General features: G+C 39.0%; 1 protein-coding gene across 4 annotated transcripts in view; it reads right to left on the bottom strand.

Annotated features, from left to right (window-relative positions):
* Positions 1-17,708, bottom strand: part of DYNC1I1 (dynein cytoplasmic 1 intermediate chain 1) — a 342,609-nt gene that overhangs the window by 292,720 nt on the left and 32,181 nt on the right. For all 4 annotated transcript variants that reach the window (XM_059933890.1, XM_059933891.1, XM_059933887.1 and 1 more), the window contains exons 2-3: positions 8,804-8,920; positions 1,567-1,681 (exon numbers count right to left, since the gene is read on the bottom strand). In XM_059933890.1, the coding sequence (XP_059789873.1) occupies positions 1,567-1,681; positions 8,804-8,911 (223 nt within the window). In that variant the 5' untranslated portion in view covers positions 8,912-8,920. The remainder of the gene's footprint in view (positions 1-1,566; positions 1,682-8,803; positions 8,921-17,708) is intronic.

Raw genomic sequence — 17,708 nt, 5'->3', positions numbered from 1 at the left:
CACTGATTACCCTCTGCAATAAGTCAGAGGGTCAGTCGGAGAGATGGATGAAAATTGAAAATGGAGTCCACCCTTGCCAGGGCCCTTTGGCAGGGATGCAGGGATAGTTCAGAATTTGGTCATGGTTTAGGGATGTTTAAACTGTTTTGCTCTTAAGGTTTAATTGCTGGCTTTATGCAGGTTAGGGGAGAATAGATATTCTACTATTGTGTTTAACCACTGTTCACATTGCAGCAGAACTTCAAAGTCTATTTTGAGGCAAAAATATAATTGCGAAGTGTCTAATATATATCACTTGTCAACTAAGTAATAAAAAAATTTGTCAGCTCCTCAAAGAAGGTCCATCACTCAAATATCCCATAGTTTACCTCTTTCATACCACAAAGAAGCTAACAAAATAATCAACGTCTTATTTGGGTTTATTATATCATTGTTAGACATATGATTTTACCTACTACAAACTGAGGTTGAGTATAAAATGCCTTTTCATGGTGTTTTAGTTTTGTGTGTATGTATTAAATTATATTCAGCAATACTTAATAATTTGTATGCTTATGATATATTGCTCTTTTTCTTATTTATAGTGATATAAACACTTGCCATTTTGTTGTACATGGGATAATTTTTATTGTTAATTTAAGTAATTATGGAAATACATGAAAATTTATTTTAATATAAAAGCCAATGATGGAAATAAAAGAAGACAAACCATTGATAAAAGGAGACCTGATACTGTATTTATTTATATGTATTACTTTTAAAGTTTTTGTTTTACTATACTGGATATCACGTAGTTTTACAGACACCCTAGGATTACTCTAAAACATATGGAAAGCAAATGGATAAAGAAAAATAAAATAACTTATCACATGAGTGATATATAGTTAAGTGACAGAGTAAACACATTATGTACAAGTTACCTTCAACACAAATAAAACAAATAGTTCAATATCCAAACCCTGGATAAAATGAGGTCATGGATAATTAACTAGGAGTGAATGAGTTGGAGGAAGGGTACTGCGGTAAAAATGCCGATGAGCAGTGAAACCAAGATATACAACAGAGTCAAAGAAATTTAAACTTGTTAATTAGCTGCTAATCTGTCACCCTTCTAAGTTTTCCTTCAAATTTCCCACTGAGCATTCTATTTTAATCACGGAATAACTATGTCTGTGGTGGTTGTGAAATTCATAACCAGATTCACAGTATTTAGGTTGGCAGAGGGAGGCAGGGATTCAGCAATGAAAATGAAGAACTATTTTTTTTTCTTAATTTTGAGATTTATTGTATTTACCATGTGGCAACTCATTTAACAAATAACACAGTGGAGAAGGTTGACCGTAGAATCAGCCAATAAGCAGCAAACTGCTAACAACTCTACAACCTGTCCTCCTATTTCCTTCCAGCCCCCTCAATTCCAAAAATAAATACATCTGACCCATAAGCCAAAGCATTTCTTACAAAATAAAAACAAAAACAGACGTAAAAGAATAGTAAATGCTGGACATGGTATATCCCACACAAGTCAAATCTGAGGAAATAGTAACACAAAGCACTTTTAAGTACCTAGAGGGGGCTCCGGCGATATCCCGATGCTTTGCAGCAAAGCCTCTGTCTCTCGGCGTTTGCGATCCAGGTCAGAGTCATCCTGAACTGGTTCTTTCTTCTGCTGCATATCAGCCTACAAAAAGTAGATGCCAGTAAGAAAAGTGAATAAACAGAGCTAAAGGCATGCTTTTCCTGGCTGAAACTGAAAATGGTAAATGCATGGCAGCAAACACCAGGCAAAAGCCCTAAATAGATATAATCATGTGTATAAAGGATGAAAAAACATTGTAACTGCTCCATTTAATAATTACTAACCCAGCACTTTCTCCTTCGGTTGAAGGCTTTTTCCTGTCTCTATCACAGGGTATGAGAGTTTTTCTCACTCAGTTTCGGAAGAAACCATCACGGCAAAATATTTCTAACTGGGATGTGATTTAAAAAAAAATTCTGTCTGGTTTTTTAAACCCTCTTGCCCCTTCTGGGAAGACATATTATCAGTTCTTGATGAGTGTGTGTTTGTAATATTCATGGCTCACGTTTGGAATTATGCAAACAAGGAATTATTGGGATCTGGCTAAAAAGTAAAATTAGTTACGAAAATCTGTAACTGTACAATACACTATTGTATCAGTAATCTAAGTTTACCATGGTTTAAATAAACCAGGCTAAAATGTTTATTAAAGCATGTGAACAATACTGATGTAAGTATTGTTGCTTAATTCTGATTTCCATAGGCTTCCATTATACATATTAACTCAAAGGAGAAAATTATCGCGTAGAAAAATACAAAACAAAAAATCATTTAGGAGAGAGACGTTCTTTCCCCAAGTTCTATCTTAAAAACACATCTTGTCTGAGCCTCTTATAGTCAGATCCTATGCCCAGTTTGTCTTTTTATAGGACAGCGACAAGTCAAAATACAGGTTAAAGAAGGTTAGTGTTGGAATTCTGGGGGGAATTCTCAGGTCTCTTTTCTTTTTCATAACACAATTACTACTTAAGACAAGGCATCTGCCCCACATCTGAAACACGATGACATCCTATTTGATGTGCAGCTACCTCACGACAAGGCTTTTCGAGTTTACAGGCGTGAAGTTGTCTTAGAGCTTGTCAAAAGCCAATTATCCAGTTATCAGACACACCTTTCTCCCCAGGGGCAAGCTGGGCTCCCTAACAGACACATTACCTCTTTCAGGAGTGCAAAGTACATTTCAAAGCAGTGAAGCATAATTTCTGTTGTGGCATCTAAAGCAGAAAGAGTTCATGCAAACTTGACTTACTCCCAGATGGTAACCTACACCCCAATTATAAGTAAAATGCATCTTTGCACATAGTGCTAGGCTCAAGGCTTCTGTTATTATTCGCCTCAGGCTTAAAATGCAGTCATATGTTTGAAGTCTACCTGTCATCAGAGGGAAAACTGCCATTATGGGGATCGATAAGGGCTAATGAGGATATTAGAAGATTCAGGCACTCTCACGTAACCCAAAATTCTGAAGCGGCAGTTTAATCTTGGAAGATATCAAAGTTCACGTTCTTTCCCAATTTTAACATTTAAACTAGCAAGTTCCAAAGTTTATGCATACAACAGAGGCAAAGACAGAACTAAGATAAGAAAAAGGACCTTGCAGAGTGACAATCTATTTCAGTATTCACATACCATAAAGTTAAAAAAAGGACTGAAGGGAAAGGGGGGAAATGAAAGAAAAGGGAATTACCACTGCCACTGCTAAAATAGAAATGAAAAAACGAAGATAAGCACAATTCATCTCAGGAAGCCAATACAGAATAGCATGGTTTTACAGTGAAGAGCTAAGCCATAACTGGACTGTCAGCTTCACTGAGAGCAGATAACGTGTTTATTTTGTTCACCACTATATCCACACATCCAGATCAAGGCTTGACAGTTGATGCACAATTATCAATAAAAAATGTGTTGAATGAATGAATATTCTGCCTTTGGTAATTGCTATTCTATAGCTATAGAATCTAAGAATTACACACCATTCAGAGCAGTTTCCACCAGCTATATACCATTCACTAAGCCCCTTTACAACACCACTGTGAGAAGGAGTCATCTAAGTTTCCAGTGACCCAGTGCTCATAACAAAGCCACTTTTCCTCATCCTTTCAACAAAAACTTATTTAAGGACAACGGAGTGCCGGTGGTAATGACGCGAGAGGTTCTAATGGAGCTTATATAGAGTGAACAGAAAAAGATCCGTCAAATCTTTTCCTTTTGCATAAACTTAGGGCATAATATCTATAACCTTCTGTCATGTATGTCCTATGCAGAAAGGCACAGAATCTGGGTTTTTTTTAATTTATTCTAACTTTAATCATTTTTTTAAATAAATTTATCTATTTTTTTATATTTATTTTTGGCTGCATTGGGTCTTCGTTGCTGCGCGCAGGCTTTCTCTAGTTGCGGCAAGAGGTGGCTACTCTTCGTTGCGGTGCGTCGGCTTCTCATTGCGGTGGCTTCTCTTGCTGCGGAGCAGGGCTCTAGGCGTGTGGGCTTCAGTAGTTGTGGCTTACGGGCTCTAGAGCGCAGGCTCAGTAGTTGTGGCGCACGGGCTTAGCTGCTCCGCAGCATGTGGGATCTTCTCAGACCAGGGATCGAACCTGTGTCCCCTGCATTGGCAGGCAGATTCTTAACCACTGCACCACCAGGGAAGTCCTAACTTTAATCATTAAGCATTCAAAAAACATATTAGGACATAAACCGCGTGTCAACATGCATGGTCAGACACTGTGCAAAAATAGCACACCCGAACTCCACCTCCAATGTGTCACTCCCACGATACAAGGTGTCTCTACAACTCATTCTCTGCCTTCTGCCTTTTTTAATTCTTAAGGAAACAGACAATATAATGACAAATATTAGTAAGGATAAATGTCCATCTAGACGTAACAGAAGCTTAGGAAAGCTATCAACACTCAAAGTTGACCAGGAAAAATGCAAAGTTAGGTAACTGGGGCTTATTGGAGATAAAGGCAGTTCCTAACTGTTACCAACTAGCACCTTAAACTAAACAATGCGTTACTTCATCCAAGACAGTTACACCAAGCCCTAATCATGAAACCCCTGGTTTTTTCCAAGTAAATACTACAGAGTCCTAATACATTTTAATGACTCAACAAGGAGTTTTTGCGTACTAGTAATTTAAAATATGCTCGGTGTCTCTCCCAGCAAATGGTATTTCTGTTTGTGAAGAGTCATCACAGCTGAGACCCAGAGAGGGTATGTGAAGAAAGAAAATTTGTCAGCCGAGAATTGTCAGTCATTTTTCCAAAGACAGCTGCATAGCTGTTAGACGAACAAGTGAGGAAAGGTCGGAAAGCCTCTGTCCATCTTACCTTGCAGCAATTTGGCAGAAGGCCAAGGACACGACAAAATTTCAGGGTGGCCTCATTAAGCACACCTCATTGCTTTAAAGCCAATTTTTCATGACATTGGCTCTGTGTCTTAAATGGTGACCACTATATTTATTTTAAAATCAGATTTCATCCATAATACCACAACCAAGAAAGCAGTTGACATCCAAAGACGCAGAGAGTGTAACTTTATACATGTACACAGTTTTCTGGATTCTGTAGAGACAACCAACCTGGGTGGTCCCAATTCACACTAGTTTTCAGTCACGGCAAAACACTGTCACTCAGATTAGCATTAAAGAGCATTTCGCTTCCTTTTTATTCTAAACTTGTTTTATTTAAAATATAAGCCTAAATAAAGTTTGAAAATATCAAACTTATAAGCTTAAGGCTATTTCTAACTCTCTACAAACAACACAAAAACTAGAAAATCTTAAACTTAGGAGTCAATGACCGTGGCCAGTTAACTAGAGCATTCCACAGACTCAGGATCTGAAGCTTCCAAGGAAATTTGCAGAAAAAAATTCCGGTCCTTGGAAAGAATGTCTGTGACCAGCATCTCAGACCTGCCCTAACTAGTTAAGGTGCTCATTCATTCATTCACTCGTTAATTCTATAACCCTTAATTGAAGTCCTACTATGTGGCAGGATCTGTGCTGGACATTGACTCAGTGATGAAAAAATACAACCCTGTCCCCAAAAGCTTGTGCTCTATTAGGAGAAAAAGACAAATGAACAAGCAAATGGTGCTAAATAATTTGATAAGGTCAAGGATAGGGTACAGGACTAACTCAGTCATGTGTTAGAGAAAGGTATTAGAGAAGGCTTTCCAGAGGAAGAGACATCTGAGATGAGAACTGAAAGACATGTGGTTAACAGAACAGCAAAAGCCAAGGGAAGAGAATATTCATAAACTTCCTGTCAACAGAGAGCATGGCCCATAAGGTGAAATGTAAGAATCTGAGTCTGGCTGTAATGTGGATTTAGGGAAAAAGGAGATGGAATGGAAAGGGGAGAGCTATTGTGCCTGTCTAGGACCCATGATCAGTGTAAGCTGGAGAAGGGGTGGTGAAAGAATGACCCCAGGTTTCTGATTTGGACAACTGGCTTGGCTGGAAGAGGGGGTCCTTCCTGAGACTGGAGATAAAGGGGGACCACTTCTGAGGCTTAGCCCCCAGGGGCATAAGAGCATTTGAAAAAGAAGGATCAGAAGAGATTATTTCCAGGTTTCTTTCAGCTACAAAATGCCATCATGCCAGGAAACTAGGGGCCTTGAATTATAAGACCCTTCTAATAATGGGGCATTTTTGAATAATGGCCTCCCTAGCATTGATCCTGACGAATGTATGCAGCCGTTCTACGGGCCCCATTTAGGGCCCATCTCAGGAGCAGAGTAACAGCTGTTTCTTACCAACCAGATCCTCTGCGTCTTTCACTGATCTACATCATCTCCTTGGATCCTCCCAGAGCTCCATGAGGAAGGACCCACTCTTCTCTCCATTTTACAGAAGGGAAACCAGGTTCAGAGAGGTCCCAGACTCACTCAAGGTCATTCTGCGAAGGGCAGAGCCAGGTTTCCCAGCCACATTCAACTTGAAAGCCTCTGTATAACCACTGAGTTCTACTGCCTCTGTCTTACAACACTGGCTTCTCAGAACAAACCAAGTCATCATAGTCTGACCCAAGAAAAGATCTTTTGTCGGGGAGATGGGCTGTAGAGGGACAGGACTGAAAGCCAGGACACACCTTCAGGATGATGCAGTTCAGTGGATCCCAAAATCTGGTCCTATTTAGATATTTCAAATCAGAGACTCTGGGGAGGGGAGGCTGGGATTCTATATTGCCATGGTACTCCAAGGAGCAGAGTCAGGCTTCAACCACCCTGTCAATTTAGAAATGAGGAATCTAAGACTATGTAAAACTTTAATTCCAGAACTAGGTAGAGGCCCAGGAAGGCCCAGAGTCCAGGTGTTTCACACTCTCCACCACCTGCCGTCCCCAGTCTGGCAGGGCTCTGTCTGTTGCATAATCCCCATCAAAGCTGCGTGGTATAGGAACAAAAAGGGCGGCCTGTTTCTACCAGTCTTGTTTGCCTGTAATTTCCCCCCAAAATGTGTAAAATGACAAGGATGAAGCAGACAGCATAATTTGGAACCAGATTTCCCATATCACTTGGCATTTTGTGGTAATTCTATGGAATTCAAGTTGGATATTAGAATGTCAGTTTAAAAGGAAACCGGTTATTAGTAAAGGATAACAGGTGCTTTAAAACTACAGTAAGTGTTGACATTTGAAGGAAAGGGAGCATAATAACTTAATGCTTTTTTTGGCTTTGCATGGAAATGAATAGCCATTCCTTGTCAATTCTCACCTCTACTTCACTCAAGACTGCATATGTAACAGCAAAGATCTGTGAAGGAAAAACATTACGCTCACTGTCAAGGACAAATAAACTATGACATCCATCAAAGTGTAATGGTACCAAGAGAAGCAAGATACCAGAAGGCTAGAGAACAACTGCAGTTATGTTTTACTTTGTTCGAAAATAACTGTTAGAAACCTTTTTCCTTGTTATCCCCGCCTTACAGTGTGAAATAGCACTTAGCTTGTAAGGCATCAAAACACATTCTTCTTTTCGCTTAAAGAAAAACTCTGAGCAGGGAAGCAGCTCTGGTTTGTATACACACAAGCATATCACTCTGTATGTAGTTTCCTTCTTAGAAAACTACTCAAAAATATCTGTGGCATCTGGTTTTTGTACAAGATGTGGGCTATTTCTACACCACCACAACAAACTGGAGAATTAAAAATAAACTACTTGTTGGATTCTGATAGTAGAAAAAAACATGACATGGCAGCAAGGCATTGAATTGGGAATCAACGGTCCTGGATTCGGGTCTAGCAGGCAGAAAAGCTACATTTCACCTCTGGGTTTCTGCTGCTTTGTTGGCATAAAGAAGGGCCTTAATGGAAGGGCTCTAAAATCTCTTCTAGATTTAACATCTCATATAGCAGGGTCTACTATACTATCCACCCCCTTACCAAGGGAGAAAAATGCAGCTTTCCCTTTACCAGACCTAGGATTCTTATTTACCCTGAAAAAAATATACACTTAAGAAATCATGGTAGTGGGATGAATTGGGAGATTGGGATTGACATATATACACTAATATATATAAAATAGATAACTAATAACCTGCTGTATAGCACAGGGAACTCCACTTGGCTGTACAACAGAAACTAACACAACATTGTAAAACAACTATAGTCCAATAAAAAAATTTTTTTTATTAAAAATAAATAAATAAATTGATGGAAAATACTTTTAACTTTAAAAAAAAAAAAAAAAAAGAAATCATGGTAATCCACTGGCGTCATTGTCTATTTTTCTCCTAAAATGTTCTGGCCAGTAGTTTTTTTAAAACCTTCCCTTGACATTAACACTTATTAAGTAGTAACTATATCCTAGGTATTGCTAAGTGCTTTATAAGATTAACTTTTTTAATCCTCATGATCAGACAAAATAAACACACTGCTATTCCCATGTTAAGCATAGAGAACTGAGACACAGAAAGGTTAAGGAATTTCTAACAATAGCGATATCACAGACCACTTTCAGGGTTCTATTCAAGTCTGGGGTAAACCAGGGGTTTGGGACCTCTGGACCAAATGCTATCTACCATTTATGTGGTGCCTGGCCACTACATGGCAGATGTCAATGACTTTACTACTCTGAGTATGTAGACATCACTCATGTTATTCAGGTATTGTAAAAGCATTCTTTTACAGGGTCCTCTTTATCCGTTTGACCAGCCTCTCGGAATCAAGTGATTCTCCTTTCCCCCTACCCCCCAACACCCCAGCACCCAGTACTTACCTCTTTCTTTTTCCTCTCCTCTTCCTTCCGTTTCTTCTCTTCTCTTATCTGTGCTAAGCGCTGTTTTTTGCGCTCTAGCTCAGCTTTTAAGTCACTTTTGTCAGACATGTTGGTTTCCTTGGAGCAAAAGAGGAAAAAAAGTGAATATACACAAATAACTTCTCTCCATTATCGTCGCAAAAATCATTCAAAAGGAAATCAAGCTTGAAAATAGAACTTTCTGGCAATACAGATTGTATACCTTAGCCTCTGTTGATGAATCAAATAAGTTAGATCTGGTCTCCCTCTATATAAAATCTTTCCTTTTCATGTACACATAAATATTTGAAAAAATACAATGTTATAGTCTATTCTGGTCTGAAGAATAATAGCAACTTAATTCAGAATAAGTAACACATTTTCTGTACAAGTTTCTTAACAAGTAAACAAAAAGTAAATAATAAGAGAATCAAAAAAGAACCATCACCATGACTTCCAATTTAGACGACAATGGACCAATTCATCCCCACACTGAGAAAAGAAAATAGGCTGTCATAAACTCTTAGACACATGGCCTGCTCAAATTTCTATGGGCTCAACAAACATTCCTCCACTGAGACTGGGCACATGGAGATTTCATTTTGCCTAATATTATATGCATCAGGGAAGACAGCCACTGAAGACCTAACATGTTAATCTTCTTTTCCTGTAAAACTCCTCCTGAACTGTCACAATTAATTTCATCTCCAGTACAAACCTATTTCTATAAAACTTTCATTTGCATACTGAATGCAATATTGCTTATCCTGGCACTTTCCCTTTTCAAAGCAAAAGATATTTGTGAACACATGAATGAGGAGACAACACCATGGCAAATTCTTGGGACAATTTATCTGAACAAGATTTTTAATGTTAATGGTGATGACGATCCTAGTGGTGATGGTGCCAGAAATTTCAAATAAAATGAGTTTGGAGAAGATTCTCACCAATCACCAATGATTATATTTGTCTCTTTTCTGCTCCCAACTGGAAACTAAGAAAATGGAGACACTGAGACATGAAGAACTCCTCTCTGACCCAAATTCCTAAAATAAAGTAAAAAAAAAAAAACAAAAACTAACCATAAATGTCACGAGTATTCATTTGCATATTACTTGTATGCAACTATGATGAATATATAATGTGTCCCTGAGAAGATGACAAAACGAGGGAAGGCAAAAAAAAGCATACAAAGCAATGAAAAATCCTCAAACTTCCTGTCACTGTCTTTACAAGGTAATCAAGAACCTGCAGTCACCCTAAGACACTTTCAGGTGAATACACACAGTTGGGAAGTGTACTGTGTTCCTACTGTCCTACCATACACATTCTTGCTCATAGTGTGATGGCAAAGATTTGTGAAATAACAGCAATAATCATCATGATAATCAATCTCTGCTATTCATGATCACACTCTTCATTTTTCAACAAATATGTGTTGACTATTTAATCTGTGCTAGGCATTCTCTAAGGTATCGAGTACAAAGATGAGCAGAGCCAGATTCTTTCCTTCAAGGAGTGCATAACTCAACTTTGCGAGCATGTGGTGTGGCTGGAAATGCTCCTTGAGAGATCAGCTTACTGATTACTGAGTGCCAGATACTTTACATTTTTTTTTTTTTTTTTTTTTTTTTAAATGATGGAGCTAGGTATTTTTTTTCAATTAATTTATTTTATTTTATTTATTTTTGGCTGTGTTGGGTCTTCATTTCTGTGCGAGGGCTTTCTCCAGTTGCAGCAAGCGGGGGCCACTCCTCATCGCGGTGCGCGGGCCTCTCACCATTGCAGCCCCTCTAGTTGCGGAGCACAGGCTCCAGACGCGCAGGCTCAGCAGTTGTGGCTCACGGGCCTTGTCGCTCCGCGGCATGTGGGATCCTCCCAGACCAGGGCTCGAACCCGCGTCCCCTGCATTGGCAGGCAGATTCCCAACCACTGCGCCACTAGGGAAGCCCTTTACATTTATTATCACATTTAATTACAACAATCCAAGGAGACCACTATTATTATGAATGCCTTTTTTCACAATTCAGATAAAGGAGACTCAGCAAGACCTAAGACTGCATAGTCCATACATGGAAGGACTTCAATTCAAGCATGTCCATGCTCTGCACTACTACACTCCACTGATCGCCAACGTACAAGTTCAGAGGGGATGCAGAACAAGAGAATAATCACGATCTGGTGGAGTGGGCGAGGGTGAGCTTTAAGGAAGAAGTGGAATTTGAACTGGATATGGAAGGAGCTCAGGAACTAGCACAGGAAAGGGAGACAGAGACACACAAAGGCCTGCAGAAGAGAGAACCAGCAGGCTGTGTACAAGAGACGCAGATGAATCCAAGTCAAGAAATACAAACTTTAGTTGGTAAGAATGGACCTGTGGAGGCAAGTGGCAAAGACTTGAAAATACAGAAAAGTGAGTTCCATTGGGTGTAAAGAGGGTTGGGAAATCAGCAGCTCTTTGAAAGAGAAAGTGACAAAACAAAAACAGAATTTGCTTAAGTCTATTCTTGTCCCTGCCTGGGAAACAGATAGGAGCAGAAACGAGAAATACGCAAGCTGCGGGGAGGCTGGTGCCAACATCTATCTGGGTCGACTGCACCTGCACTGGGATGGTAGGTGAGTGTGGAGACAGAATGTGCTGGGAATGTGGACTGAAGAGAGCCCGGCTAAGAAGGAAGACGTGACTCTTGGTAGCCTTTAGATGTGGAAGCAAAAGAGAAAGTTTCAGTAACAAGTCAACTTTGAGACTGTCAAGAGGATGTCAGTGAAACTGGGAAGAGAAGGCAAATAAGGAAGTGATGAAAAAACTTTCAGTATGTCATAATGTAAGTGTCAACAGGACTTCTGAGCAGAAAGAACGCAGAGATACAACACTGCAGGTGGGATGAGAAGCTGGATGGGGACTGGGGCTGTGGGATGCAGCGTGAAGGCTCCTGCCAAGGCCTATTTAAACCTGAGTCACAAATTCATTGTCCTACAGGTGCCAGGTAGATAACTGAGGAAACAAAGCAGTGACTGAGGCCAGCCAGAGAGGAAACATTCTGCCTGCAGGAAGCAGCTCTATCCTGTTCCAATTTGATGGTTGACATGTAAGAATATGGACCCAAGCAGTTAGATCTGATTTTTTTCCCCAAGAGAAGCCATAGAACTGATAAAAGTAACGTTTACCACTAAAACACTGTTAGCCAGTAATTTTCAACACCAAAAATCCTGACAGGAGAAAACTAGAACCTAATTCCAGGAGGCATCTGAGAAGTTACATATATTCTTCCCCAATGGGGGCCAATCTGATCGATGTTTTCGATATTTTTTCTGCTGTCAAAAATGAAATGTCTGATCAGAAAAATTACTGTTAAAGCAATAGTTGTGTCATCCTATGTTGAAAGCAGCCAGTGGAAACTTCTTAGAAAAACTTTAGAATTCTCTAAGAAGTTTCCCTCTCCTCCACATTCCCTAATTTTTATCTCCCTTTCCCAGTCCATCAGAAGTATCTGGCATGACTTCAGTTACATATTATGGTTGTAAAAGAGCAAACCATGTAATAGAACATCCTGTATTTGTTGTGATTTTCTTACGAAGGACTTCATTCAACAGTGGGAAGTAAGGTGTATTCTCAGTACATTTCTGCAAAGGGCAAAGGTCTTCTTAAAACTGATAAATTTGTCTGACAACGTTGGTCATTTAAGTTGGTGTTACCAGCCATAGAGCCAATATTTTTAAAATAAACAACAATAACACCAAGGGAGCTTTAAAAAAATTATGTTACATAGTGATGTTTCAAATAACACTTCACTTTTTAAAGGCAGTAGAAGCACAACGTTAAAAAACAGCTATAGAGAGTACCTTCCACTTTTTGATTTTTCGATCTATTCCAAACTAGACACTTTGCATCAACACCTGGGAGAATAAGAAATCTCAAGAGAACACCCTGTAAAGGGTTTGGAAAGTACACATTAGAGTAAATGAATGGGCCTTTACACACAGTGAAATGGCTTAAATAGTGGCACTAAACGCAGCGTCAGCACTGAACTCCATAGGCTTTCCCGGGGGGGCTTGCCAGTCTGACCCACTAAATCTCCCTGCACATTAAACAAAGCAAATCGAGGAGCAAAGAATGGGGGACATGAGTTATAGAGCTTCCTGGGGCTAATGTAGGTCATTGCAAAGGCAATTTTGGGGCTCCCAGTTTAAGAAAATAAGAGTCAAAGCTACCTGCTGCTAATTATTGCTCACTTGCTGCACACACATAAAAAGCTGGTCTCTTTCATTTACAAATGGCAAGTAGATAAATCAAACCCACCTCTAGGTGTGTATTGCCTCCCTGTCTGATCATCCGCCTACTCTCCCACCCACCAGCCAACTACAGCCCAACTCTACCGTGGCTTAGGAACACTTACAGCTGTCTCGCCCCAGCTCCATCCATGCCGGGGTCAGTTGATGCACTGTTTATGATGCCTGCCCAGCTCTCCTCCTAGCAGAGTCCCATGTTCTGAATTTGCTTTCCAGCGGTGACATTCCTTTTGCCCACATTCTCTCACAACCTACCTGCACTTGCCCGATTCATGCTCCTATTCCCTCCCATGTCTGCATCTCAGCTCTTGCTCTCCTGCAAGTTCTCCAGCTATCACTGAGTACAATCCCATGTCACCTCTTTTTTTTTCTTTTCTCATCCTCCAAATTACCCCTACCTGACAACAGAAATCTCAACAGCTACTCCATTTACTCTGGACTCCATACCCTACTTCCTAACTGTAACTTTTTTCAAATCTAAACTCCCTACTTCTGATTTCCCTCTTTTCCCCTGGTTCACCTTATATCCCCTTGTTTCACTATGACTCATCTCCATCCATCCTCCCAAGTGTTTCAGTTCTCACATCTTTTGTTTAAGCCCATCTTTGAGCTCAGTAAACTGCCATCGTTATCATCCAATTAAATGAATCAATATAAGTCAAGAGCTTAGTACTGTGCCTGGCAAATATTAAACACCTAAGAAAAGTTGTTTGTCCTCTTCCTCCTTCTCTTTCTGCCCCTCTTCCCCTTCCTCCTCCTCCTCTTTTTCTACTAGTATTATTAGTACTATTATTTTTTACCTGGCGAACTCTTTCCCCCAACTCCACACTAATTCAATATCCAAAACCATCACTTGAAATTCACTGCAAAGGATCTAAACCTAAAAAAAACTTTAACAAAAAACAAACAAAACAAATCAAGCTTATAGACACAGAGAACATATTGATGGTTCTCAGAGCTGGGGGTGAGGGGATGAGTGAAATGGGCGAAGGTACAAACTTCCAGTGAGAAAACAAATAAATCATGGGGATGTAACGTACAGCATTGTGACTGTAGTTAATAACACTGTACTGCATATCTGAAAGTTGTTAAGTGAGTATATCTTAAAAGTTCTCAACCCAAGGAAAAAAATTATATAACTATGTATGGTGACAGATGTTAAACTAGACTTATTGTGATCGTTTCACAATATGTACAAATATCAAATCATTATGTTGTACACCTGAAACTAATATAATGTTTTATGTCAATCGTACCATAATAAAAATAAATTAAATATTAAAAAGTTACAGTGAGAAATACATTAAAGGTATAGCATGCTTCTCAATCTAAATGGGTTATAAAATGGAATGCATGTGGTTAAAGAGATGTGACTCAAAGAAAAAAATATTTTTAAACAATTAAATGTAGTCATTTAATAGTAGTAAAATTCTTCTCCATTTTTCTCTTGAACATAGGGGTTATATATCAAGCTGTCCCAGGCAGGCATCCTCCCCTATCTTACCCACTTCCCCCAGAGGATGGAGAGGCACATGGAGAAATGGTTTCTTCTCTAGTTAAGAAGTTAGTTATAGGGAGGGTCACTCCTGCTGTTCCATCATAAAAATGTCTCACGGTCCTAAGTCTCAAAGAGGAAAGAACCGAGAGAGGAAAACATGAGAGAACAACATGGACACTGAGGAAGCTAAAAACAAAAGTCATCTCCCACCTGCCCTTTTCTTTCCAGTTCACCCTGCATCTCCTTCACATTTCTTACTCCACACACATCCGTAAAGAAAGGAAAATGCTTGACTTTTCTTGAACCCAACAATGAGACCCATCACCTTCATTTCCATTTCTGCACATATGGTCATGGGATGGTTTGATCCTGTTTAGAACCAAGCGTCTAACAGAGGAGAAGCAAAGGGTTTAGCTCTGTTTACACAGCTGCCAAGCAACAGAACCTCCTGAGGCTTAGCTTTTCAACCGTCTAGATCTCTATTTCCTTTCAGTTGTCTAAGTTGGCAGCAGTTTGAGATTCCATTTCTAATGCTGGCACATGCAAATGTATTTCTAAGCCTAAAGTCAGAATCCTAGGAGGTTTAAGTCATTGCCCAGCTGTTTCCAGACGCATTGAAAAAACTACCTAGAAACAAGTTATCTTTTCCTGCCTAAAAACAATTGTTCCTGTCAGCTCTTCACTATCAGCTATTGAACTTCTCATCTGCCACTAGGTACATGTAAGAAATTTGATCTTTCACAACCTCCTTCCACCTGCCTGGCTTCTTATACAATATAGCTGCCTCCTTCCACTTGGATGGGAGGCCAAAGGATGAATGGGACCACAACCATTTTTACAGCTATATCACACTGTCAATAAAAAGAGGATAAGAGAAATCTCAGAGGGAGTTGGCTGGTGAAAGATGTGGGAGGGTTACATGCTAAATTTGTACAGCTGTCAGTATACTGGGAAAACAAACATTTTGATAAAATCCATCTCATGGGGGGTGCCCAGGCCTCGTCTACTCATATTGTAGATGAGTTCTCAAACGTTTGGTCTCAGCATCCCTTGAGACTCTTAAAAATTATTAGTGACCTCAAAGAGCTTTTGTTTATGTGGGTTACATCTACTAACATTAACCATGTTAAAAATTAAAACTGATAAAACTTTAAATATCTAATAATTAATTCTATAATAACAACACTAACCTTTTACTTAACATAAAACTTTTATGAAAAAATAGGCACACTTTCCAAGACAAAAAAAAAAATCATAAGAAGACGGTATTTCTTTTATATTTTCACTTCTCTTTTTAATATCTAGCTTAAAAGAAGGCAACTGGATTCTTACAGGTGTTTGTGCATTCAATCTGTTATGATGTGCTATTTTAGTTGTAAAGAAAATCTGGTCTCACATGAATGTGTATTCTGAAAAACAATGAGTATTTGAATAGCCTCTCGAAGTAATTGTGGATATTCTTTGATATTACACCAAAAATCAACAAATGGCAGTTTCCGAAAGTTAAGTTGCAATCTGAACATGAAACCACACCAATGAACTTTTTGTACTTTGTTACATTAAAATCCATTGGTCTGTTTTAAACTTTGAATGAATCTTTTATTCATGCATGATTTTATAACATTATGCATTGGTTATTTAGAAAATTATGCATACTTCTCAAATACTGACACATTCCATTGTACAACATCCAAAAATCACACGTGGTACTATCATTACCAAACTCTTCAGAAGGGTCTTTAGGTATGGTAAAGCTGTACAACTCATGGTGGCAGATATGTTTCCCAAAACTCTAATTTTTGCTTGAAGCTCAAATTTTATCATTAGCAACAAATATTGTCAATTGTGTTCTTGAAGTGGCAAGCTCACATCATTGATTTTTGAGAAAATTTCTGCCAAATAGCCAAGCCTAAATAACCATGGTTTGTCTATGAATTGTAGTTTCAAGTAAAAAACAGTGTTTCTTGAAAAAAGGCAGCTAATTTAGCTCACAACTCAAACACTGCACAAATGCTTTTCTCTAGACAACCACTGGACTTTGGTAAGCAGCAGAAGTGCCTTATATGCCCCCATTTGTCACACAGAAAAGACGTGCGCTCAAGGTTAGAGATTTAATGTAACTAGTATTTTTTTCTGCTTCATGAAGGATACTCTTAAGCGAAACTATTTGTCTTTTTAGCTGCAAGTGTGTGGCAGTGAGGTGCAACACCACTGCTAGGAGTTTGGTGCCCTGTCTCAATTCATGCTAAGGTACTAGCAGTTTGACCTACCATCACTTTCACACAATCCTTGCAAATGCCAATACAGTGAAAAAGACAAAAAACATTTTAGCATTATTATGAAAAGAGCTTTGACCTTACAGACCCCTGAACACATCTTGGGATTCACAGGGATCCTCAAACCACACTTTGTCTTAATCTACTTCTGATAAGATGGAGTTGATTCTAAAGTCTATAGAGACATTTACTTAACAAAATTTTGCTAAGAGTTTATATTGGCAACCTAAACAGAGGGCGTTAGAGCTCTTTCTTTTGCAGAAAAGAAAAAGTAAAAGATAACAGGCATAAAATCACTGAGCATAGAAAATTCAGATTAGAGTCAAGAAACTACAATGATTTAGAAATATATTTATAATGATTTAAAAATACCAGGAAGATCTAAGACATCTGGATACATCGTTAGAAAGACTGGATTTAGGGAGATGAGGCCTTGAAGAAAAGGTTCCATAGAATTTTGTGTGAAGGATTTCTTATTCCTTTCTTGCCTACACCAGGTAATAGGTAAGGAAGACAAACTAAGAAGCCTTCTCTCACTCCCCATTCTCCTCCCCCCATAACACACACACACACACACACACACACACACACACACACACAGACACACACACACACACAAAAATTAGTGGGTCTTCTTCGCCTTGTGAAGTGAGTGAACTAAGATGGTTGTTAATAAAGTGAAGGCTTCTCTGTTATATGAAAAGTTTTTATTCTTTTAATTCTGCTGCTTTCACAATTACAATTACACATGTTTGTTTCAAGATAAGAAACTTAAAGATTACATAATCCAGTACCAGTATTTTACCCATAAACAGGGAAACTG

Source organism: Balaenoptera ricei, chromosome 9 (genome assembly GCF_028023285.1).
Source record: "Balaenoptera ricei isolate mBalRic1 chromosome 9, mBalRic1.hap2, whole genome shotgun sequence".
In the NCBI taxonomy this organism is placed as follows: Eukaryota; Metazoa; Chordata; class Mammalia; order Artiodactyla; family Balaenopteridae; genus Balaenoptera; species Balaenoptera ricei.
The sequence above is the reverse complement of the archived record's forward strand: the minus strand, read 5'-3'. Positions and strand labels throughout refer to the sequence as shown.